This window comes from Haliotis rufescens, unplaced genomic scaffold (genome assembly GCF_023055435.1).
Source record: "Haliotis rufescens isolate VD_foot unplaced genomic scaffold, xgHalRufe1.0.p SCAF_20, whole genome shotgun sequence".
NCBI lineage: Eukaryota > Metazoa > Mollusca > Gastropoda > Lepetellida > Haliotidae > Haliotis > Haliotis rufescens.
In genome coordinates this window covers 16,899,180-16,926,468 of record NW_025963891.1, presented here as the reverse complement: position 1 = coordinate 16,926,468, position 27,289 = coordinate 16,899,180, and the positions used below count along the sequence as shown (strand labels likewise).

The window sequence follows — 27,289 nt, the reverse complement described above, 5'->3', positions numbered from 1 at the left end:
ATCTGAAAAAGCGGGAACATATGCTACATTGGGATTGCATACTTCACATGTCTTGCATAAAACTTTTTGAAATTTGACTGAGGACTTAAGCTTTATCAATCAATTTTTTAACAAGAGTCGTATGACTCTCTTTGAAATCTTCTTAGAAAGAGCATGATCGAAAGTTGTGAAATGAAGACACCAAAGGTTGGAGCTGGTGAAGTATGGCTCGACGTAAAGGAAAAGTTGACTGTTGTAGGGTTAAAGTCATCCCTCTTGCCATACCGTCCCGTGGTGAGATTTTTGTCACTCTGAATCTTTATGAAAAGGATAAAACACGATTCCCAGGGCTTGGTTGAGAGTGTAAACACGCAGGGGTAAGGATGGGCCCGGGGTTGGGGTTTGGGGGTTGGGGGTTGGGGTTGGGACTTTTTCTTGGTTCTTTTCTGAGATTGCAAAGATTCAAGCAAATCCTTTGAGTTTTTGAGAATACACAGGGTACATATATTAATTCCACTCACCTCAAATAAAGTCCTTCCCTGATTGTATTAAGGATTATGGTTAATCTTTGATACCTAGAGAAGAAAGGACTTGAACATAATGTACTTTCTTTCATTTTCCGATATGACACCTTTTCACAAATGAGATTCAGTTATGATATAAACGACGAAACACAAAACACTGGGTAAAATAGAGGTAAAAATAACATGAATGGATCACTGAAAATCAGTGATGATACCAGGTGTACGCGAAAAGGTGAGCCTATCCTGACCCACCTGTGGCACCCGTCACAAACACATGCAAAGGCAAATCAATTGTTCATCTGAAAAAGCGGGAACATATGCTACATTGGGATTGCATACTTCACATGTCTTGCATAAAACTTTTTGAAATTTGACTGAGGACTTAAGCTTTATCAATCAATTTTTTAACAAGAGTCGTATGACTCTCTTTGAAATCTTCTTAGAAAGAGCATGATCGAAAGTTGTGAAATGAAGACACCAAAGGTTGGAGCTGGTGAAGTATGGCTCGACGTAAAGGAAAAGTTGACTGTTGTAGGGTTAAAGTCATCCCTCTTGCCATACCGTCCCGTGGTGAGATTTTTGTCACTCTGAATCTTTATGAAAAGGATAAAACACGATTCCCAGGGCTTGGTTGAGAGTGTAAACACGCAGGGGTAAGGATGGGCCCGGGGTTGGGGTTTGGGGGTTGGGGGTTGGGGTTGGGACTTTTTCTTGGTTCTTTTCTGAGATTGCAAAGATTCAAGCAAATCCTTTGAGTTTTTGAGAATACACAGGGTACATATATTAATTCCACTCACCTCAAATAAAGTCCTTCCCTGATTGTATTAAGGATTATGGTTAATCTTTGATACCTAGAGAAGAAAGGACTTGAACATAATGTACTTTCTTTCATTTTCCGATATGACACCTTTTCACAAATGAGATTCAGTTATGATATAAACGACGAAACACAAAACACTGGGTAAAATAGAGGTAAAAATAACATGAATGGATCACTGAAAATCAGTGATGACACCAGGTGTTCACGAAACGTGTATACAGGTATAAGAGTATTTATAAAAATAGGTATCATCTTTACATTTATGTAGAATAAGTTTTATTTTTACATTTTTGTAGAATAGATATTAATTATACATTTTTAATCAATATACATTATCTTTACATTTGAATAGGTATCGTCTTAACGTATATCGAAATAGGTATTGTCTTTACATTTATGGAGAATAGGTATTTTCATTTATAAAGAACGTGTATTGACTTTATATTAATAAACAAGAGGTATTGTCGTAATTTTCATAAACAATATTATCGCTGACAGGAAACATTCAGATTCTTCATATGGGAGTTCTGTGATTAAAGTCCAATGATTGCAAGTACAGAAGTTTAGCTTCAGCCAGATTCACTTCAAAATCGGCAATCAAAATTGACACACAGATTAACTTACAAGTATACAAGTCACCAGGTGACAATATAAACAATGTGTTCACCAGGATGCTGACACACTACTCCAATCACTTCAATACTGACCGACCAATCACACACTCATCAATTCCTTGCTGCCACTACAGAGATACAATGCTGCCGCAACCTGCTATAATTTAAATGAGGTGAACTTTATCCAATCAAGCAATCAGTGACTACTCAGCGTTGACGCAACATGGTTGTATTACTGTGACAGTATGGAAAACATCGCCATAATCTCCCTGCCAATCACACAGTTTCCTGCCCGGCAGACGGTGAGATTAGGTCAAAGTGGAAGAATTAGCCAGGATAATCCTTGTCAATCCTATGTATGGGAGAACTGAGCTTGCCACTACTCCAACAGACTACTCCATGTCTCAGTGTCACACAGGCAGATATATAGAAGCAGGATGTCTGAGACATGCCATTCAGTATCTCCACTACAGCAAACTACGAGTGCAAAGTCACCTGTTTTCTGGTTAAATCATAGTTGAAACCAACTTCAAACCATGGCAACATCCACCTGTGCCAGCCAGATCTGTTCACCGTCTGCCACTAAACTATCGTCTGCTGCTGCTTCATGGAAGGACGACCCAGTGTCAGCCTCCTTCCAACTCTTCAGTCTCATTGAAATGCAGGATAGATTCCTCGAACAAGTCCAGGCCATAGGTATGTACATGTGTTCATCTTAAATAATTCTTTCTTGAATAAAATTCTATAATTATGTTGGTCATAACGTCATATTTGTACCATAAACAATTGACATAGCTTTTAGATTTATAAAGAAATGCTATTGTCAACATGATAACATCGCTGACTGGCCTATGCGTATGTATCACCGTTTTTCATTTATGATATAGTGTTAATAATTATTTTGACACACCAAGGTACTAATAAGCGTTTGTCTCATTTCAGATGCCTACATCCTGGAACTGACAGAAAAGATCGTGAAAGATGCAGCCAATGGCGGCCATGTTGGCCATGGGTTACTTCTGCTCAACAGGAAGTGTGTAGCTGAAGGTGTCCGTCAGGTGTACCTACGACTGGCCACACAGAAGCGGAGACAAGTCAGGCAGTGCTACAACTTCATCAGACAAAACTTCGATGACCACGACGATCTTTCAGCAACTGATATGGGCGAGTCACACGACCATGAGGTCACCCAGATTGCTCGTGGACTTAGTATGGAGTGTTGTGCGTTCCAGCGATCATGCTAGCAGAATGGAAAATACTCAGAAAATGACTTGAAATGTGTTCGCTGACGAACATCTAGTGCTCATTGTAAATATTGTTACCAACACGTATTGACATGACATACTGTCAATTCGTTGTTTTGTAAATAAACATCTCCATACTTAGAAAGTCGTTTGAGTTATTTCTGTATCCCGAGCCAAAATACCCATATTGGCCGTTTTAGTTTTAGCTGTATAAGCGTCATATAATCTTCTGAATAGCAAATATGGAAGCTTTCGTATGAACAATGTAACAATATCTTGCTAAAGATAGACACACAAATGCTTTTTGTATAACCTGATGAGAATTCAAATATAGAAGTTGTAGACATTGTAGCATTGAACAATGTAAATATATATTGGCACCATATGTAACAAACGAATTACTCGAGAGGGCTGAAAACGTATCCCCTACCTCTGCTTTACCGTAAGCCCCCCAACACATGGATTATACAGGGAACACAGTTTGCCCAGTTGTCAAACGCGCTGTAATTCGCTGTGTACACTTGCCTCCTACAGCTGTACCAGAATGCCTTAGTTGTGGGTTAGGAACCCAGGCTCGTAATGATGATCCTTGATTTGTCAGCCCTTGCTCGTGGGATTTGTCCATAGCTGATCTGTTGCTCTTCACATACGATTCGGACTTTTTTGCTTCTTTAGTGAAATCAAAGAAAGGACACGATACCAAAACGTTCAACCGTACTTTCAGATACATAGGTAATCTATTTTTTTCAACAGGGCGAAGATGAGTATCTCCTTTATCTGTCCACCTGGCTTGGAAATAACAGAAACAACGGAGAAACCATTGTCAGTGTCTTATCTGGAACTGTGCATAGAAACTGAAAATGGTGGTTAGCCTGTGTGCCACGGTCATTCACAATACAGTGCTAACTTTACGTTTCAGGAGTGTGAAAAATTAAATATCAGAATTTATGGTTAATACTGTCCCCGAAAACTAAACCATTCCCACAACACACATCTTTAAAATAATTTCCTGATCTCCAACAGAAATAAGATTGGAGAACAATTGATGAACAGATGTTATCTAATGATTCAGATCTTAACACATAGGTTGGTTCCTCTTTCTTCCGCCTTCATTGTTAGGATCTGTTGAAATAACAGCTTCAAAACAAACACATGGTGAGCTATTAGTCAAAGTTTCTTTGTTCTGATTTTGTCGAATCCGAGCAGACACGTATGCATAAACAAACAGATCAGGATGTAGCACAAATGGGGTACCTGTTTCTTGCAATCTTCCCGAGGCAAGGAGTAACTGACTATAAATGTCCAGTCAGTCACCTCCGTTCACTCGGAATGGGATCTTCTTGCCTATATATCCTGTCCCCACATTTCGCATAGGTGCTACCTGTCCAGGACTTCCGATGACATTTGCTGTCATTTTTGACAAATTGTACTCAAACATTGAAGACTGTATACACGGTCAGCACTTTTAGGACCAAATCCACCATAATAAAGGAAATAAGTGTTTGGGTAAAAATGTGAAAAATCAAATGTTGACATAATTGAACGTTGACCTTTTCTGAAATTGCAAGGAATGTCATATCAGTAAAGTTTTATATAGATTATTGAGCAGGATCTTGATATTTGTGATTAGTCGATCTGTTAATGTTTTGTGGGCAAGATATATATTTTCCATGTCACAGTCAGCAGGAAAATTGTATCGCGATACTTTTTTTTCTATCCAAAATACTAAGCATGAAAGCTTTGTCACATCAGAGACCATATATCGGTATATGGTCTCTAGTCACATGCACGCTTCAACTCAAGAATTTAGTACACAAATTCATGCCATGTATGTTGTCAGTGGTCAAAATCTGTTGAGCTCATCTTCCCAAGGCAAAGTTTACCTCTAGCCTATGTCAAAGTCTAGATTTCACACTTACCATTTCAAGCCTAATTTTTTCGGCTCGCCCGTGTCGCCAACCCGCATAGAGTTATGTCCCCTGTGATGAAAAACGCGATATTCAATTAGGTCGCTTCAAAAAGATGACTACCATACCATGACAACCTGGTGGATGAGATAACCAAAATATTGGAGATGTCATCCCTGTCAGTCAAAATGAAAGATGGCCACAGTAAAGAACACTTATTGCTTCCGCATTTCGCTCTTACATTAACAGAGACTCACACACTACACAGTATCAGGTAACAGACGTAATACCGCACGTCATTGTAGCATGGAAGTCTCAGCAGAGGACGTCAGAAAATAACACTGGAGTCACCATCTCAGACGCTGCGATAAGCGTTCAGTCGTTCGAGTTATACAATGCATTTATTTTTACTAGAATATAAAACAAGGTGGGTAAGTTGACTGAAATCTTTGAACGATTTCAGAAATATTTTGTCCTTGCTTGATTTTAAATAATTTCAGTGGAAATTCGACAGGGGTTGTTGCAGTGACCACGTTTTTGGAACCCGGATGTTGATTTTATACAACGTTCTCTGATTGGACTACCGGGATATGCGATAATCCTATCTTTTGAGCATGTAATTTTCAAGCACAGAAAGGTCGACTTTAAATTGAAAGGGTGAAAACTAGACTTTGATATAAGGAAGGCAACTCTCACCTCGGGAAGATGGTGGAGATCCTCTGAATGACATGCTAACCTGAATCAAAGGAGAGACACTTGCTTAAACAGCACCATACCCGTGCTCGTGGGTTTCACCGAAGTGTTATAAACCTATTCATTGGGATCGCTATTAAGTAAGAGACTTCTTTCTATAGGCATTAAAAACCTATTGTGAGGTTTTACTTTCCAGTCGGGTTAAATCTCATAAACAGGAACGTTGTAATGTCCCTGGGATTTTATATAATGTCCTGGGTATTTTATTAATGTAACTTCCGTTCAGATTGTAACATGTAATGAAATGTGAAATCAAACGACAAATGTTTTCTTTATATTTCCGAGGATCGAAACTCGCAACCTTCATATCTGTAGCCCAGTGAGTGTACCATAAGGCTACAGAGGTGTTGTTAAAGCTACACTGGTTTTTAGAATGTCCTTCTCAAGATCCGTACGCCGGCAACAGATATTTTACGCGCGTTTCATAAGGTTCATGGAAAGTATGTTCGAAACATTAAAATGTTGATAAATGTTGTTTTGAGTTTCTTTTTTCGGTTTATAAGCATGGAAATACACTTCCCCTCGGTTTTGGTAGACAGAGCATGCCCTGGGGGTCGGGAAAAACCGCGGGGGCTTCGCCCCCTTAGTTTTTTCCCTCTCCCCAGGGTATGCTCTGTCTACCAAAACCTCGTGTGCGTGTTTTCTCCAATACGTAAACGTGTGAGACCTGCGTCACTTCGGGCTTTCCTCCCACATTAAGCTGACACGCCGTGATATAACTGGAATACTGTTAAAAGCGGCTTCAAATCCAACACACTCACTCGCTTGCTTAAACCAGTATTGGTTTGTTTGCCGATCCAGTGTCGCCGCATCCTCGCCCATAATCGAAATAAGACGTTTAAACCATGAACAAGACTTCTTTGATAGTGATTTAGAAGTTGGAGTACTAAGTAAGGATAAGAATTTAGTAAAGAACAACTTCTTTATTACAATTGAGAGCGACGTTTCGGTATAGGTTCTAACACCTTCATCACTCCACTTGCTTGATTGTAATACAGAAGTTGTTCATCCATAAATTCTTATCCTTACATGAACAAGACGTTTGAATTTTCCCGATTTGGTGCAAGATGCAGCGGTAAGCAATAATCTCACTCCACCACGTAGAGAGAAACTAATTTGTTGTTGAATTGTTTGATAGGTATAACGTAGAAGTTTGTTGTTGATTAGCTGACCCTTTACCTACACTTACATCTGATGTTGAATGAAGCTAAATGAGTTGCTATTATTTTTAACATCAACAAAAGGCTGACAATTTTAACAATTTTATTTACAGGCTTTGAACTCTCTTCGACAGCTTTATCATGGCAGCACTTGTTTAACAATAATAACAATAAGCACTAAATCGCCGCCACTGAAGACAGAATCTTCACAGTTATGGCAGTTCATGAGCTTTTTTCATCCTGCTAGCATGGTCGCTGGAACACACAACACTCCATACTAAGTCCACGAGCAATCTTGGTGACCTCGTAGTTATGTGACTCGTCCAAATCAGCAGCTGAAAGATGGTCTTGGTCGTCGAAGTTTTGTCTGATGAAGTTGTAGCACTGCTTGACTTGTCTCCACTTCTGTGTGGCCAGTCGTAGGTACACCTGACGGACACCCTCAGCTACACACTTCCTGTTGAGCAGAAGTAACCCATGGCCAACATGGCCGCCATTGGCTGCATCTCTCCCGATCTTCTCGGCCAGTTCCAGGATGTAGGCATCTAAAATGAGACAGGAGCTTATTGGTACTTTGGTGTGTCAAATGAAATAATTTGTACAGGTTTACAATAACGATTACAATAATGGCTTGAATAACTTCACAGTAACTGTCATAATAGTATGTCTTAGTTCAAATAAATTATCCATTTAAATCATGTAGATACAAAACAACACATTTACATACCTATGGCCTGGATTTGTTCAAGGAATCTATCCTGCATTTCAATGAGACTAAAGAGTTGGAAGGAGGCTGACACTGGGTCGTCCTTCCATGAAGCAGCAGCAGACGACAATTTAGTGGCAGATGGTGAACAAATCTGGTCGGCACAGTTGGAAGTTGCCATGGTTTCTAAGTTAGATCGCAGAACGAATGTACAAGTTACAAACGTCGATGCAAACTCGAAGCTTTTATGAAGTGAAACAACAGACATTTTCCTTCTATATACCTTTCTGTATGACACTGAGGCATGGTGTCCGTCGGAGTAGTGACACGCTCAGTTCTCCCATAGATTGGATTAGCATGGATTATCATGTCTAATCCTGCAACGGCGACCCAAATCTTGTAGTATTGTATCATTTGAGCGCCGGGCAGAAAACAGCTTGATTGGTCGGAAGTCAGGGAGACTAAAGAGATGTTCAATATGTTGTTACAGTAATACAATTATGTACAGTCCACACCGGAAAGTCATTGAGTGTCGTTCTTTGAATGGCTAGGGATCACACCATTGCAGCATTTATGAAGTGTCATTAAGGAACTGCCGATTGTTTGATTGGTTGATTAGTATAACATCATTAGAGTAGCTTGTTTGCATCATGATGAATATATTGTTGATATTGTCTCACCTGAGATGAGATACCTACAATACACAGGGTTCAGCAGCGGGCAACCATGTGATCACACCATTGTGTGAATGGCTAGGGCATCATTGCGGCATTTATGAAGTGTCGTTAAGGAACTGTTTGTCCTGGACTTCATCTTTGATGAACAGCGCACCTGGGATGCTCACATTAAAAATCAAATAAATAAATGAAATAGAGACCAAAACACACTACGTTGCCTGATAGGTTGCAACTGGGGTTTTAACTGCGAGACCCTACTATCTCTACACAACTGATTGGATCCAAAATAGACTATGGATGCCTAACATACAACGCCTTGAACTCTTCATTAAGCGATAAACTAAACTCAATCCAATATCATGCACTTAAGATAATCACACGCACACAACATGGCAGACCGCGTACATCACTGCAGGCACTAAAGGGCGAAATGCCCTTGGATTTACGCCGAGAACAGCTAACGATAAACCCAACAAACGCAAGCCTCAACCCAACAAAAAATCAAATCAAACAAATCCTTGAAAAGAACATAAGCCCCAAACCCCCAAACGCTAGCTCAAATTTCCCAAAGCATACTTAACTACTTAAACATACACAACCTAAATGATTTAAAATTAAACACAGCACCAAACAACATATTCATACCCAAACTCCAAATCGACATAGCTCTCCACCAAACTAAGTAAGGAAACCGACCCAAATACGGCTAAATCCACCACACTAGCATACATACACGAAAAATTGCCAAATTGGTGCCACATCTACACAGGCGGGACCTCCTGAGCCAGGATTCGGCATCCACATCCACATCCACAAACCCTCAAAAGAAACAAAATCCCATAGGCTCCCAAATAACAAATCAATATTCAATGGGGATTGCACAGCCGTAATAAAAAAACCCAGGAAAAAACCCTAATCCTAACTGACAAAAAAACTAAATAACAAAAACGCCAACAACAGTCCGAAACTAATACAACAGATACTTAAAAGCGCCAACAATCTCCGTAAACTAGGTAAAGAGATAGAATTAGTTTGGATCCCTGCCCACGTCGGAGTGTCTGCCAAATCGTCACTAAAATAAGTAGAAGAAAGCATCAACCAACGAATGACCAAAAACGAGATTAAAATCTCCCCCAAGTGGCAAAATAACTATAAAAGAATCGATTACCTATGTATCTGAAAGTAAGGTTGAAGGTTTTGGTAACGTAGCCTTTCTTTGATTTCACTAAGGTAATCAAAAGCTCTGATTCGTATGTAAAGAGAAACAGATCAGAGGAACTACAGCTGGTACCCCTGGATATACTGCTACTGGTCTACATGTTCTATCCCCAAGTTTGACAAGACATTGCCAAGAGTGGCAAAATAACTACCAGAAGTCAAACTGTAAACCAAAACACATGCTATAAAAGCCACTAAAACCCCCCAAAATCCATCATAAATAAAAAGAAATTGACAGGGCAATAACTAAATTACAAACAAATCACACTGAGCTAAACTCTTACACAAAATAAAAAAAACACACCATCAAACAGGTAAATGCTCACACCGCAACCAAATAGAAACTCCCGAACACGCAATAATACCTTGCACAAATTACCAACAACACAGAACAACACTCCAATACACACTAAACTGCAACAATCAAATAACACTAGCAACACTACTAAACCCCATAAACGACTTACAAACCTTTAAAACACTAGGCAGTTATCTTAAATTAAAACAGGCCTACTCGGCCACATCTAAACTACAACAAACTGTCAAAAGCCCTTTAAATTTAAAACCATAAACCTATAAAACATACACCCACAAAACCACACAACTCTCCTCCAGGATCTAGTTCCCCCCACCTTAGGCCCAGCATACTTCCAAATTCCAACTTTTTTCACAAATTAATTAAGCAATATATATACTGACACGACATTCCTTGCAATTTCAGAAAAGGTCCAAGTTCAATTATGTCAACATTTGAATGTTCAAAAACAACACAAACAGGACAAATGTAAGGGACAATCTCCTTATCATTTCCTTGGTGAGTGAGGCATTTGTCACTAAATGTGGTGACAATAAATATAGTTCTCAAAGGTTGAGATTTTTTAAATTAAAAATGACAATAAGTGTCATAGGAAGTCCTGGACAGCTCATATGTAGCATCTAATGTGATATTTGGGGATAGGACATTCAAACAAGAAGTCATCTTCCCGATGCAAAGGAGGTGACTGACTGGACTTTTAGAGCCACTTACTCCCTTGCTTCGGGAAGATTGCAGGCACCCCATTTGTGCTACATCATGATTTGTTTGTTTAAGCATACGCGTCTGCTCCGACTCGACAATATCAGAACAAAGAAACTTTGTCTTTCTGAAATATTTCTCATAGCTTACTATGTGTTTGTTTTGAAGCTGTTATTTCCTAACAATGAAGGCGGAAGAAAGAGGACACAAAGATGTGCTAAGATCTGAATCATCAGATAATATCTATTCATCAATTGCGTTCAATGTTGTTTCAGTTGAATATATTGAAATCATTTTAAAGATGTGTTGTGGGAGTGGTTTGGTTTTCGGGGTCAAGTATTATACATAAATTCTATTTTTCACACTCCTAAAACGTAAAGTTAGCATTGTATTGTGAATGACCGTGGCACACAGGCTGCCATCATTCTGTTTCTATGCACAGATGCAGATGATTTCTACGTTGTTTCTTGTATTTCCAAATCTAGTGGACAGATAACGTGAAGATACTTATTTATCTTCGCCCTGTTGAATAAAAATCGATTACCTATGTATCTGAAAGTAAGGTTGAAGGATTTGGTTTACGTGTCCTTTCTTTGATTTCACTAAGGTAATCAAAAGCTCTGATTCGTATTAAAGAGAGGATCAGAGGAACTACAGCTGGTACCCATGGAGATACTGCTACTGGTCTACATGTTCTATCCCTTAAATTGTATGTACAAGACATTGCGAATCAGGAAATCAAGCAACACACATAGTTGGGTATCTGCGTGTGTCACTGGTAATGTGAATTATTAATATCTTGACTGTTAACAGTACTAATGCGGTCCAACATGTCCGTCTGACCTGCCACATGAGTGAGTGAGTTTAGGAATCCAGTGTATTATGTAGCGAGTTAGTTACTTGATCGCCTGGAACAATATTTCTGTCAGTCCAAGGTAATGGAGGTTGAACAAAGAGAGTTAGTTACTTGATCGCCTGGAACAATATTTCTGTCAGTCCAAGGTAATGGAGGTTGAACAAAGAGAGTTAGTTACTTGATCGCCTGGAACAATATTTCTGTCAGTCCAAGGTAATGGAGGTTGAACAAAGAGAGTTAGTTACTTGATCGCCTGGAACAATATTTCTGTCAGTCCAAGGTAATGGAGGTTGAACAAAGAGAGTTAGTTACTTGATCGCCTGGAACAATATTTCTGTCAGTCCAAGGTAATGGAGGTTGAACAAAGAGAGTTAGTTATTTGATCGCCTGGAACAATATTTCTGTCAGTCCAAGGTAATGGAGGTTGAACAAAGAGAGTTAGTTACTTGATCGCCTGGAACAATATTTCTGTCAGTCCAAGGTAATGGAGGTTGAACAAAGAGAGTTAGTTACTTGATCGCCTGGAACAATATTTCTGTCAGTCCAAGGTAATGGAGGTTGAACAAAGAGAGTTAGTTACTTGATCGCCTGGAACAATATTTCTGTCAGTCCAAGGTAATGGAGGTTGAACAAAGAGAGTTAGTTACTTGATCGCCTGGAACAATATTTCTGTCAGTCCAAGGTAATGGAGGTTGAACAAAGAGAGTTAGTTACTTGATCGCCTGGAACAATATTTCTGTCAGTCCAAGGTAATGGAGGTTGAACAAAGAGAGTTAGTTACTTGATCGCCTGGAACAATATTTCTGTCAGTCCAAGGTAATGGAGGTTGAACAAAGAGAGTTAGTTACTTGATCGCCTGGAACAATATTTCTGTCAGTCCAAGGTAATGGAGGTTGAACAAAGAGAGTTAGTTACTTGATCGCCTGGAACAATATTTCTGTCAGTCCAAGGTAATGGAGGTTGAACAAAGAGAGTTAGTTACTTGATCGCCTGGAACAATATTTCTGTCAGTCCAAGGTAATGGAGGTTGAACAAAGAGAGTTAGTTACTTGATCGCCTGGAACAATATTTCTGTCAGTCCAAGGTAATGGAGGTTGAACAAAGAGAGTTAGTTACTTGATCGCCTGGAACAATATTTCTGTCAGTCCAAGGTAATGGAGGTTGAACAAAGAGAGTTAGTTACTTGATCGCTTGGAACAATATTTCTGTCAGTCCAAGGTAATGGAGGTTGAACAAAGAGAGTTAGTTACTTGATCGCCTGGAACAATATTTCTGTCAGTCCAAGGTAATGGAGGTTGAACAAAGAGAGTTAGTTACTTGATCGCCTGGAACAATATTTCTGTCAGTCCAAGGTAATGGAGGTTGAACAAAGAGAGTTAGTTACTTGATCGCCTGGAACAATATTTCTGTCAGTCCAAGGTAATGGAGGTTGAACAAAGAGAGTTAGTTACTTGATCGCCTGGAACAATATTTCTGTCAGTCCAAAGTAATGGAGGTTGAACAAAGAGAGTTAGTTACTTGATCGCCTGGAACAATATTTCTGTCAGTCCAAGGTAATGGAGGTTGAACAAAGAGAGTTAGTTACTTGATCGCCTGGAACAATATTTCTGTCAGTCCAAGGTAATGGAGGTTGAACAAAGAGAGTTAGTTACTTGATCGCCTGGAACAATATTTCTGTCAGTCCAAGGTAATGGAGGTTGAACAAAGAGAGTTAGTTACTTGATCGCCTGGAACAATATTTCTGTCAGTCCAAGGTAATGGAGGTTGAACAAAGAGAGTTAGTTACTTGATCGCCTGGAACAATATTTCTGTCAGTCCAAGGTAATGGAGGTTGAACAAAGAGAGTTAGTTACTTGATCGCCTGGAACAATATTTCTGTCAGTCCAAGGTAATGGAGGTTGAACAAAGAGAGTTAGTTACTTGATCGCCTGGAACAATATTTCTGTCAGTCCAAGGTAATGGAGGTTGAACAAAGAGAGTTAGTTACTTGATCGCCTGGAACAATATTTCTGTCAGTCCAAGGTAATGGAGGTTGAACAAAGAGAGTTAGTTACTTGATCGCCTGGAACAATATTTCTGTCAGTCCAAGGTAATGGAGGTTGAACAAAGAGAGTTAGTTACTTGATCGCCTGGAACAATATTTCTGTCAGTCCAAGGTAATGGAGGTTGAACAAAGAGAGTTAGTTACTTGATCGCCTGGAACAATATTTCTGTCAGTCCAAGGTAATGGAGGTTGAACAAAGAGAGTTAGTTACTTGATCGCCTGGAACAATATTTCTGTCAGTCCAAAGTAATGGAGGTTGAACAAAGAGAGTTAGTTACTTGATCGCCTGGAACAATATTTCTGTCAGTCCAAGGTAATGGAGGTTGAACAAAGAGAGTTAGTTACTTGATCGCTTGGAACAATATTTCTGTCAGTCCAAGGTAATGGAGGTTGAACAAAGAGAGTTAGTTACTTGATCGCCTGGAACAATATTTCTGTCAGTCCAAGGTAATGGAGGTTGAACAAAGAGAGTTAGTTACTTGATCGCCTGGAACAATATTTCTGTCAGTCCAAAGTAATGGAGGTTGAACAAAGAGAGTTAGTTACTTGATCGCCTGGAACAATATTTCTGTCAGTCCAAGGTAATGGAGGTTGAACAAAGAGAGTTAGTTACTTGATCGCCTGGAACAATATTTCTGTCAGTCCAAGGTAATGGAGGTTGAACAAAGAGAGTTAGTTACTTGATCGCCTGGAACAATATTTCTGTCAGTCCAAGGTAATGGAGGTTGAACAAAGAGAGTTAGTTACTTGATCGCCTGGAACAATATTTCTGTCAGTCCAAGGTAATGGAGGTTGAACAAAGAGAGTTAGTTACTTGATCGCCTGGAACAATATTTCTGTCAGTCCAAGGTAATGGAGGTTGAACAAAGAGAGTTAGTTACTTGATCGCCTGGAACAATATTTCTGTCAGTCCAAGGTAATGGAAGTTGAGAGAGAGAGATTGTTGAATGAACAGTTCTTTACGCAAATCTTTTAGTTGTACATATATAATGTCCCTTGTATACTCGATGTGTTGGGCTTACGGCATAGCACAGGGAGGAGGAATATGTTTCACAACTTTCACATAATTCGTTTGTAGTGTGGCCACGGTGACATTTTTTTGTCTTTGTGAGGTGAGGTGAAATTGGGTTTAACGTCGCGTCCAAGATTATTTCACTTATATAGCAACGTGCATGCATGCATGTGTGTGTGTGTGTGTGTGTGTGTGTGTGTGTGTGTGTGTGTGTGTGTGTGTGTGTGTGTGTGTGTGTGGCTGCGTGTACTAGTCCGGACTGATATCGATGCCACAGTTTAACATGTAATACCCCACTCAGACACAGTATACTGACTCCGAGCCGACCAGTCCTTGTTTTAGCTCCTTAATGCCGAGCGCCAGACAGGGTAACAACAAGTACAATCTTTTAACGTCTTTTTTTTGTCTAAGTATCTCCTACGTAAGACTTAGTATCTTCTACGTAGGACTTAGTATCTCATACGTAGGACTAACTATCTCCTACGTATGACTAACTATCTCTTAGTAGTATCTCCTACGTAGGACTTAGTATGGCCTAGATTTAATATCTCCTACGTAGGACTTAGTATCTCCTAAGTAGGAATTAGTATCTCCTACGTAGGACTTACTCAGTCCTACGTAGGAGATACTTAGACAAAAAAAAATCACCTTGGCCCTACTACGCTTCCGTACGTTTGTTACATATGATATATATTTGCATCGTTCAATGCAAAATCTGAAAATCTCATATTTGAATTCTACTCAGGTAATATTAAAACTTTTGCGAGTCTTTTTTACGAACTTTAGTAGGACATTGTTACATTATTCATCCGAGAGCTTCCATATGTGATATTCATTAAATTGTATGCCGCTTATACATTTAAAACTAACATGACCCATACAGGTATTTTGGCACTGGGTACAGAAATAACTCAAATGACTCCCGAAGTGTTTAGATGTTTATTTACAAAACCACGCACTTGACTTGATCACGTGTTGTTAACAATATTTAGAATGAGCACTAGATGTTCAACAGTGAAGACATATCTTCCATACATGTCATTATGTCAGTAGCCGTGCTAGCATGATCTCTGGAATGCACAACACTCCATACTAAGTCCGCGAGCAATCTGGGTGACCTCGTGGTCATGTGGCTCGTCCATATCAGTTGCTGAAAGATGGTCTTGGTCTTCGAAGTTTTGTCTGATGAAGTTGTAGCACTGCCTGACTTGTCTCCACTTCTGTGTGGCCAGTCGTAGGTACACCTGACGGACACCCTCAGCTACACACTTCCTGTTGAGCAGAAGTAACCCATGGCCAACATGGCCGCCATTGGCTGCATCTCTCACGATCTTCTCGGTCAGTTCCAGGATGTAGGCATCTGGAATGAGACAAAAAGCTTATTGGTACTTTTGTGTGTCTAAATAATAATTCACACGATATCATAAATGAAGACAGTGATACATACGCATAGGCCAGTCAGCGATGTTATCATGTTGACAAGAGCATTTCTTTATAAATCTAAAAGCTATGTCAATTGTATGCGGTAAAAATATGACTAATGACTAACATAATTTTAGAATATTATTTAAGAAAGAATTATCTTAGATGAACAGATGTACATACCTATCGCCTGGACTTGTTCGAGGAATCTATCCTGCATTTCAATGAGACTGATGAGTTGGAAGGAGGCAGACACTGGGTCGTCCTTCCATGAGGCAGCAGCAGACGCGAGTTTAGTGGCAGACGGTGAACAAACCTGGTAGTCGCAGGTGGAGGTTGCCATGGTTTCTAAGTTAGATTCAATTATGATTTAACCAGAAAACAGGTGACTTTGGGACTCGTTGTTTGCTTTAGTGGAGATAATGAATGGCATGTCTCAGACATCCCGCTTCTATATACCTGCCTGTGTGACACTGAGGCATGGAGTAGTCTGTTGGAGTAGTGGCAAGCTCAGATCTCCCATATATAAAATTGACAAGGATTATCCTGACTTATCCTTCCATTTTGACCTTATCTCACCGTCTTCTCTCACAATGATTGCCGGGAGTGTCGGGCAGGAAACTGTGATTGGCAGGTAGATTATAGATGTATACCATACTGTTACAGTAATATAACCATGTGAAGACAACGCTGAGTAGCCACTCTACTTTGTTGACGGGGTTGGTGGGTTTTAATAATAAATAATTGACTTAATAAAGTTTAGACTACCACACCCCAAAAAACGGTAAAAATAGGGAGTAATGAAAAGTTTTAGTGTAAATAATATAAATGTAATATGTTTTACTGTAGAGATAGATATTTATATATATAGAATATAGAATATATAATTAAGTTTAACTATGGTTGTATATGAACACACAATGCAATAGATACTTATGTTAACAGATTTGGCCAGGACTGCAGGTAGTATTACCAGATGTGAGCGTGTGTATCCGTGGAGTGTGGGATGAGTGTCTTGGACCTTAGGAGTTGAGCTGGCTCAAAGAGGTTAATGACTTAGTGCTACCTGGATACAAGCGATTTGGCGTCGGAGAAGACAATCCATGCTGAGAATTTCGATTTCGAACTTCCCGTTGCCCACTATGGCTGCAGCGGGATAAAACCACTGCGGTGCAACATGTCCGTCTGACCAGCTGTATGAGTGAGTTCAGTAATCCACTGTATTATGTAGTGATTAGTTACTTAAAAAGTCGGTTGGAACAATATTTCCGTCAGTCCAGAGTTTTGCAGCTTGGTGAAATCCCACAAGCAAGGATCGAGGACTAATCAAGGATCATCATTACGAACCTGGGATTCTAACCCACGACTAACGCATCCAGGTACAGCTATTGGAGGCAACTGTACCTTTTTTGGATTGAGACTCATTCGGGATTCGAATCCACACTTCTTGAGTGAGGCACCTAGTCACCAGCACACAAAGTCAGCGATCTAACCCTGTCAGCCACTGTGGCTTCCAAAAATGAAAGTCCGACCACTGGTCGCCAAGATCACGTACTTTGTGTACCCCTCTGACAAATGTAAATTGTCACGGTTCCCATGGACGAAAGCTATGAATACAGAATGCCATGGGAGCCGTGTCAATTTACACTTATATACCAATTTATCCCAAATATAACATTTGGTACATATGACCACTTTCTAAATGGCATTTGGTATTCATAGTTTTTAATCTATTTGGAGATAATTTGGTGTTTAGTAAGTTAGGAATACTGCAATATGAAGATGATATCCGGGTGGGAAGCTCTCTCTACCAAGGCTTATACATGACGAGAACAGTCAGTTAATTTCACTGTGTGGTAAAAAGACATGGTCAGCAGGCTGTGGGTAAAGAAATAAGTCAACTGAAAAAGACTCTCAATATATAAATGTTTATTTGCAAAATCACGCAGTGAAAGCATTTGACATGTCATCACATGTTGTTAACAATATTTACAATGAGCACTAGATGTTCATCAGTGAAGACATATCTTCAGTCAATACATGTCATTTTGTCAGTATTTTCCGTCGTGCTAGCACGATCGCTGGAACGCACAACACTCCATACTAAGTCCACGAGCAATCTGGGTGACCTCGTGGTCATGTGACTGGTCCAAATCAGCTGCTGAAAGATCGTCCTGGTCCTCGAAGTTTTGTCTGATGGCATTGTAGCACTGCTTGACTTGTCTCCACTTCTGTGTGGCCAGTCGTAGGTACACCTGACGGACACCCTCAGCTACACACTTCCTGTTGAGCAGAAGTAACCCATGGCCAACATGGCCGCCATTGGCTGCATCTCTCACGATCTTTTCGGCCAGTTCCAGGATGTAGGCATCTGGAATTAGACAAAAGCTTATTAGTACCTTGGTGTGTCAAAATAATTATTTACACGATATCATAAATGAAGACAGTGATACACACTCATAGGCCAACCAGCGATGTTTTCATGTTGACAATAGCATTTCTTTATAACTCTAAAAGCTAATGTAAATTGTTTGTGGTACAAATATGACATAATGACAAACATAATTATCGAATTTTATTCAAGAAAGAATTATCTTAGATGAACAGCGGTACACACCTATGGCCTGGACTTGTTCGAGGAATCTATCCTGCATTTCAATGAGACTGAAGAGTTGGAAGGAGGCAGACACTGGGTCGTCCTTCCATGAGGCAGCAGCAGACGCGAGTTTAGTGGCAGACGGTGAACAAACCTGGTAGTCGCAGGTGGAGGTTGCCATGGTTTCTAAGTTAGTTTCAATTATGATTTAACCAGAAAACAGGTGACTTTGGGACTCGTAGTTTGCTTTAGTGGAGATAATGAATGGCATGCCTCAGACATCCCGCTTCTATATACCTGCCTGTGTGACACTGAGGCATGGAGTAGTCTGTTGGAGTAGTGGCAAGCTCAGATCTCCCATATATAAAATTGACAAGGATTATCCTGACTAATCCTTCCATTTTGACCTTATCTCACCGTCTTCTCTCACAATGATTGCCGGGAGTGTCGGGCAGGAAACTGTGTGATTGGCAGGTAGATTATAGATGTATACCATACTGTTACAGTAATACAACCATGTGAAGACAACGCTGAGTAGCCACTGATTGCTTGATTGGATAAAGTTCACCTCATTTAAATTATAGCAGGTTGCGGCAGCATCGTATCTCTGTAGTGGCAGCAAGGAATTGATGAATGTGTGATTGATCGGTCAGTATTACAGTGATTGGAGTAGTGTGTTAGCATCATGGTGAACACATTGTTGATATTGTCCCAGCTACGATGACACCTCACAGGAGACTCAAATGTAACTGAAGTCAAAATTATGCAATGATTAAAGATAATCAGATAAACTGATCTAATAATCCTTGTAAAACCTGCATATATGCTGCCATTGATAAATATCGCATATTATAATTGAATGTAAAGATAATAAATATTGTTTATGAATGTAAGATTATAGAACACATTATATTATTTACTCCTTTAAGGAAAACTAAATTCAAATTGGTATGTCACATTTGACTTCACTTGTTAATATGGAAATATGCTGAAACCGTCAATGATGAACAAATATTCTTATTGAATGTAAACATATTGTATTCGTTTACTTCTTTTAAGAACAACGGAAATAAGAATACACATTTACATATATGTTATTATAAGCAACTCTACTCAATGTTAAGTAAGAAGATATTTCATTCTTTAGTTTCAACCACATTACACAACAAGCACTGTGACTTATACACCAGGTTGGTGTTGGGACTGATCCATTACGAAGAAAGGGATGCAATTACAATGAATATGAATCTGATTGTTGGCACACAAAGTGTATTGTGACAACACAGTTGGCGATGTTTGATTAGCACAGCGTTAATTACCTGACATCAGGTGAAAATGTCGTTACACCAAACAGTCAAAATGTACAAGTTGTGATTGGTAAATAAAAAAATAAAAGTATGGACGACAACTTCCTTGTTTACAGGCAATATGTTGTGGAACAGGTGCGTGCACATTATGTAAGTTTGAATTTTCTTTAAGGAAGTAGATATGTTCATCATCTGTAGATACATAATATTATTCTATTTGCATTATAGTTGGAATAATTAACAGCACACATTAATGCATTCATCAATTATATATGTCACCATTGGTGGGACAATATCAGCAAAATTCAAAAGCAAAGCTCCCCCAATCACGTCACCAATATACTTTTCCAAAACATCAACTGTTCCTTGATAATGCATTTATTTACTATTATATAGGCGGTGTTATCCAATCAAACAGTCACTGACAACAAAGTGTTGACAATGCATAGCTTTACCTAGGTGCTGTGTTGCTCCCATTCGCATTGAAACCGGGCGATATGAGAATGTTCCTGTCCATCGACGTATATGTCCTTTATGCAATAACAGTGTGACAGAAAACGATGTACATGTTTTATTGAATTGTCCTGTATATGATGACTTACGTATTAATCTCATTATTTAATATTTCTTTGAAAAATTAGCTTTTAAATGTCCAGTGAATGTCTGCAAAACAATCTTCATCATCAATATGAGTTTTAACGTCGACCCCAGCCCATCTACTTCGTTGACGGGGTTGGTGGGTTTCAAGAATAGATAACTGACATAATAAAGCTTAAACTACCACACCCCAAAAACGGTAAAAATAGGGAGTAATGAAAGGTTATAATGTAAATAATATAAATGTAATATATTTTACCGTAGAGATAGATATTTATATAAGATATAAAATATAAAATATAAAATTAAGTATAACTATGGTTGTATATGAACACACAATGGTTGTATAGACAGATAGATACTTATGTTAACAGATTTAGTTAGGACTGGAGGTAGTTTTACCAGATGTGAGCGTGTGTATCCGTGGAGTGTGGGATGAGTGTCTTGGACCTTAGGAGTTGAGCTGGCTCAAAGAGTTTAATGACTTAGTGCTGGCTGGATACAAGCGATTAGGCGTCGGAGAAGACAATCCGTGCTGAGAATTTCGATTTCGTACTTCCCGATACCGACTATGGCTGCAGCGGGATAATACTACTGCGGTGCAACGTGTCCGTCTGACCAGCTGTATGAGTGAGTTCACTATTCAACTTTACTACGTAGTGAGTTGGTTACTTATCAAGTCGCTTGGAACAATATTTCCGTCAGTCCAGAGTTATGCAGCTTTGTGAAATCCAACGAGAAATCCCACGAGCAAGGATCAAGGACAAATCAAGGATCATCATTACGGACCTGGGATTCTAACCCATGACTAACGCATCCAGGTACAACTATGAGAGGCAACTGTACCTTTTGGGGATTGAGTCTCATTCGGGATTCGAATCCACACTTCTTGAGTGAGGCACTTAGTCGCCAGCACACAAAGTCAGCGATCTAACCCACTCAGCCACCGTGGCTTCCAAAACTGAAAGTCCCACCACTGGTCACCAAGATCACGTACTTTGTGTACCTCTCTGACAAGTGTAAATTGTCACGGTTCCCATGGACGAAAGCTATGAATACAGAATGCCATGGGAGCCGTGTCAATTTACACTTATACCAATTTATCCCAAATATAACATATGTTACATATGACCTCTTTGTAAATGGCATTTTGTATTCATAGTTTTTAATCTATTTGGAGATAATTTGGTGTTTCGTAAGTTAGGAATACTGCAATATGAAGATGATATCCGGGTGGGAAGCTCTTTCTACCAAGGCTTATACATGACGAGAACAGTCAGTTAATTTCACTGTGTGGTAAAAAGACATGGTCAGCAGGCTGTGGGTAAAGAAATAAGTCAACTGAAAAAGACTCTCGATATATAAATGTTTATTTGCAAAATCACGCAGTGACAGCATTTGACATGTCATCACGTGTTGTTAACAATATTTACAATGAGCACTAGATGTTCATCAGTGAAGACATATCTTCAATACATGTCACTTTGTCAGTATTTTCCGTCGTTCTTGCACGATCGCTGGAACGCACAACACTCCATACTAAGTCCACGAGCAATCTGGGTGACCTCGTGGTCATGTGACTGGTCCAAATCAGCTGCTGAATGATCGTCCTGGTCTTCATAGTTTTGTCTGATGAAGTTGTAACACTGCCTGACTTGTCTCCACTTCTGTGTGGCCAGTTGTAGGTACACCTGACGGACACCTTCAGCTACACACTTCCTGTTGAGCAGAAGTAACCCATGGCCAACATGGCTGCCATTGGCCGCATCTCTCACGATCTTCTCGGTCAGTTCCAGGATGTAGGCATCTGGAATGAGACAAAAGCTAAAAAGTACTTTTGTGTGTCTAAATGATAATTTACACGATATCATAAATGAAGACAGTGATACATACGCATAGGCCAGTCAGCGAAGTTATCATGTTGACAATAGCATTTCTTAATAAATCTGAAAGCTACGTTAATTGTATGTGGTACAAATATGACGCAATGACTAACATAATCATAGAATTTTATTCAAGAAAGAATTATTGTAGATGAACATATGTACATACCTATGGCCTGGACTTGTTGGAGGAATCTATCCTGCATTTCAATGAGACTGAAGAGTTGGAAGGAGGCAGACACTGGGTCGTCTATTTGGTGTTATCCAATCAAACAGTCACTGACAACAAGGTGTCGACAATGCATAGCTTTACCTAGGTGCTGTGTTGCGCCCATTCGCATTGAAACCGGGCGATATGAGAATGTCCCTGTCCAGCAACGTATATGTCCTTTATGCAATAACAGTGTGACAGAAAACGATGTACATGTTTTATTGAATTGTCCTGTATATGATGACTTACGTTTGAATCTTATTATTTAATAGTTCTTTTAAAAATTAGCTTTTAAATGTCCAGTGAATGTCTGCAAAACAATCTTCATCATCAATATGAGTTTTCACGTCGACCCCAGCCCATCTACTTCGTTGACGGGGTTGGTGGGTTTCAAGAATAGATAACTGACATAATAAAGCTTAAACTACCACACCCTAAAACGGTAAAAATAGGGAGTAATGAAAGGTTATAGTGTAAACAATATAAATGTAATATATTTTACCGTAGAGATAGATATCTATTTAAATATAGAATATAGAATACAGAATATAGAATATAGAATATAGAATATAGAACATAGAATATAGAATTAAGTATAACTATGGTTGTAATGAACACACAATGCCATGGTTGTATAGACAGATAGATACTTATGTTAACAGATTTAGCCGGGACTGGAGGTGGTATTACCAGATATGAGCGTGTGTATCCGTGGAGTGTGGGATCATCATTACGAACCTGGGATTCTAACCAGCGACTAACGCATCCAGGTACAGCTATGAGAGGCAACTGTACCTTTTGGGGATTGAGTCTCATTCGGGATTCGAATCCACACTTCTTGAGTGAGGCACTTAGTCGCCAGCACACAAAGTCAGCGATCTAACCCACTCAGCAACCGTGGCTTCGAAAAAATGAAAGTCCCACCACTGGTCGCCAAGATCACGTACTTTGAGTACCTCTCTGACAAGTGTAAATTGTCACGGTTCCCATGGACGAAAGCTATGAATACAGAATGCCATGGGAGCCGTGTCAATTTACACTTATACCAATTTATCCCAAATATAACATTTGTTACATATGACCTCTTTGTAAATGGCATTTTGTATTCATAGTTTTTAATCTATTTGGAGATAATTTGGTGTTTCGTAAGTTAGGAATACTGCAATTTGAAGATGATATCCGAGTGGGAAGCTCTCTCTACCAAGGCTTATACATGACGAGAACAGTCAGTTAATTTCACTGTGTGGTAAAAAGACATGGTCAGCAGGCTGTGGGTAAAGAAATAAGTCAACTGAAAAAGGCTCTCAATAAATAAATGTTTATTTGCAAAATCACGCAGTGACAGCATTTGGCATGTCATCACGTGTTGTTAACAATATTTACAACGAGCACTAGATATTCATCAGTGAAGACATATCTTCAATACATGTATTTTCCGTCGTGCTAGCATGATCGCTGGAACGCACAACACTCCATACTAAGTCCACGAGCAATCTGGGTGAACTCGTGGTCATGTGACTGGTCCAAATCAGCTGCTGAATGATCGTCCTGGTCTTCATAGTTTTGTCTGATGGCATTGTAGCACTGCCTGACTTGTCTCCACTTCTGTGTGGCCAGTCGTAGGTACACTTGACGGACACCTTCAGCTACACACTTCCTGTTGAGCAGAAGTAACCCATGGCCAACATGGCCGCCATTGGCTGCATCTCTCACGATCTTCTCGGTCAGTTCCAGGATGTAGGCATCTGAAATGAGACAAAAGCTTATTAGTACCTTGGCGTGTCTAAAAAATAATTCACACGATATCATAAATGAAGACAGTGATACATACGCATAGGCCAGTCAGCTAGTTATATATGTTATCATGTTGACAATAGCATTTCTTTATAAATCTGAAAGCTACGTTATTTGTATGTGGTACAAATATGACTAATGACTAACATAATTATAGAATTTTATTTAGGAAAGAATTATCTCAGATGAACACATGTACATACCTATGGCCTGGACTTGTTCGAGGAATCTATCCTGCATTTCAATGAGACTGAAGAGTTGGAAGGAGGCAGACACTGGGTCGTCCTTCCATGAAGCAGCAGCCGACGACAACTTAGTGGCAGATGGTGAACAAATCTGATCGTGACAGGTGGAGGTTGCCATGGTTTCTAAGTTAGTTTCAATTATGATTTAACCAGAAAACAGGTGACTTTGAGACTCGTAGTTTGCTTTTGTGGAGATAATGAATGGCATGCCTCAGATATCCTGCTTCTATATACCTGCCTATGTGACACTGAGGCATGGAGTAGTCTGTTGGAGTAGTGGCAAGCTCAGTTCTCCCACACATAGGATTGACAAGGATCATCCTGGCTAATCCTTCCACTTTGACCTAATCTCACCGTCTTCTCTCACAATGATTGCCGGAAGTGTCGGGCAGGAAACTGTGTGATTGGCAGGTAGATTATAGATGTATACCATACTGTTACAGTGATACAACCATGTGAAGTCAACGCTGACTAGTCACTGATTGCTTGATTGGATAAAGTTCACCTCATTTAAATTATAGCAGGTTGTGGCAGCATTGTATCTCTGTAGTGGCAGCAAGGAATTGATGATTGTGTGATTGGTCGGTCAGTATTACAGTGATTGGAGTAGTGTGTCAGTATCCTGGTGAACACATTGTTGATATTGTCCCAGTTACGATGACACCTCACAGGAGACTCAAATGTAACTGAAGTCAAAATCATGCAATAATTAAAGATAATCAGATAAACTGATCTAAAAATACTTGTAAAACCTCCATATATGCTGTCATTGATAAATATCGCATATTATTAATGAATGTAAAGATAATAGATATTGTTTATAAATGTAATATTAAAGAACACATTATATTATTTACTCCTTTAAGGAAAACTAAATTTAAATTGGTATGTCACATTTGACTTCACTTGTTAATATGGAAATAAGCTGAAACCGTCAGTGATGAACAAATATTCTTATTGAATGTAAACATATTGTATTCGTTTACTTCTTTTAAGAACAACGGAAATAAGAATTCACATTAAGATATATGTTATTATAAGCACCTCTACTCAATATTAAGTAGGAAGATATTTCATTCTTTAGTCTCAACCACATTACACATAACAAGCACTGTGACTTATACACCAGGTTGGTGTTGGGACTGATCCATTACGAAGAAAGGGATGCAATTACAATGAATATGAATCTGATTGTGGCACACAAAGTGTATTGTGATAACACAGTTGGCGATATGTGATTAGCACAGCGTTTATTACCTGACATCAGGTGAAAATGCCGTTACACTAATCAGTCAAAATGTACGAGTTGTGATTTGTTAATAAAACATAATGTATGGATGACATCTTCCTTGTTTACAGGCAATATGTTGTGGAACAGGTGCGTGTACATTATGTGAGTTTGAATTTTCTTTAAGGAAGTAGATATGTTCATCATCTGTACATACATATTCTATTTGCATTATAGTTGCAATAATTAACAGCTCACATTAATGCATTCATCAATTATGTCAACATTGGTGGGACAATATCAACAAAATGCAAAAGCAAAGCTCCCCCAATCACGTCACCAATATGCTTTTCGAAAACATCAACTATTCCTTGATAATGCATTTATTTACTAATATTAAGGCGGTGTTATCCAATCAAACAGTCATTGACAACAAGGTGTCGACAATGCATAGCTGTATTTAGGAGATGTGTTGCTCCCATTCGCGTTGAAACCGGGCGATAAGAGAATGTTCCTGTATATCAACGTATATGCCCTTTATGCAATAACAGTGTGACACTGTAGTGTTTTATTGAATTGTCCTGTTTACGATGACTTACGTTTGAATCTTATTATTTAATAGTTCTTTTAAAAAATAGCTTTTTAATGTCCAGTGAATGTTTGCAAAACAATCTTCATAATCAATATGGGTTTTAACGTCGACTTCAGTCCATCTACTTTGTTGACGGGGTTGGTGGGTTTTAATAATAGATAACTGACTTAATAAAGTTTAAACTACCACACCCTAAAAAACGGTAAAAATAGGGAGTAATGAAAGGTTATACATGTAGTGTAAATAATATAAATGTTATATATTTTACCGTAGAGATAGATATTTATATATATAGAATATAGTATTAAGTATAACTATGGTTGTATATGCACACACAATGCCATGGTTGGATAGACAGATAGATACTTATGTTAACAGATTTAGCCAGGACTGCAGGTAGTATTACCAGATGTGAACGTATGTATCAGTGGAGTGTGGAATGAGTGTCTTGGACCTTAGGAGTTGAGCTGGCTCAAAGAGTTGAATGACTTAGTGCTGGCTGGATACAAGCGATTAGGCGTCGGAGAAGACAATCCGTGCTGAGAATTTCGATTTCGTACTTCCCGATACCGACTATGGCTGCAGCGGGATAATACTACTGCGGTGCAACATGTCCGTCTGACCAGCTGTATGAGTGAGTTCACTATTCCACTTTATTATGTAGTGAGTTGGTTACTTATCAAGTCGCTTGGAACAATATTTCCGTCAGTCCAGAGTTATGCAGCTTTGTGAAATCCCACGAGCAATCCCACGAGCAAGGATCAAGGACAAATCAAGGATCATCATTACGAACCTGGGATTCTAACCCACGACTAACGCATCCAGGTACAACAATGAGAGGCAACTGTACCTTTTGGGGATTGAGTCTCATTCGGGATTCGAATC

The 27,289-nt window shown here is 39.3% G+C and overlaps 2 protein-coding genes across 2 annotated transcripts; one reads left to right on the top strand and one right to left on the bottom strand.

Annotated features, from left to right (window-relative positions):
• Positions 1–1,700: 1,700 nt before the first annotated feature.
• On the top strand, positions 1,701–3,236 carry LOC124133854. The gene is made up of 2 exons (XM_046498442.2): positions 1,701–2,633; positions 2,880–3,236. The coding sequence occupies exons 1-2, from the start codon at positions 2,474–2,476 to the stop codon at positions 3,179–3,181; spliced, it is 462 nt and encodes a 153-aa protein (XP_046354398.2). The 5' UTR covers positions 1,701–2,473; the 3' UTR covers positions 3,182–3,236.
• A 12,351-nt stretch (positions 3,237–15,587) lies between these two features.
• On the bottom strand, positions 15,588–18,728 carry LOC125382721. Its single transcript, XM_048401029.1, has 2 exons — positions 18,569–18,728; positions 15,588–15,889 (listed from the first exon to the last, which is right to left on the bottom strand). Exons 1-2 carry the CDS (start codon positions 18,726–18,728, stop codon positions 15,588–15,590), a joined length of 462 nt encoding a protein of 153 aa, XP_048256986.1.
• Between the last annotated feature and the right edge of the window lie 8,561 nt (positions 18,729–27,289).

Coding starts and splice junctions, on each gene's coding strand:
- LOC124133854 (XM_046498442.2), top strand. CDS start 2,474: ATGGCAACATCCACCTGTGCCAGCCAGATCTGTTCACCGTCTGCCACT. Junction 2,634..2,879: donor CGAACAAGTCCAGGCCATAG/GTATGTACATGT, acceptor GTCTCATTTCAG/ATGCCTACATCCTGGAACTG.
- LOC125382721 (XM_048401029.1), bottom strand. CDS start 18,728: ATGGCAACCTCCACCTGCGACTACCAGGTTTGTTCACCGTCTGCCACT. Junction 15,890..18,568: donor CGAACAAGTCCAGGCCATAG/GTGTGTACCGCT, acceptor GTCTCATTCCAG/ATGCCTACATCCTGGAACTG.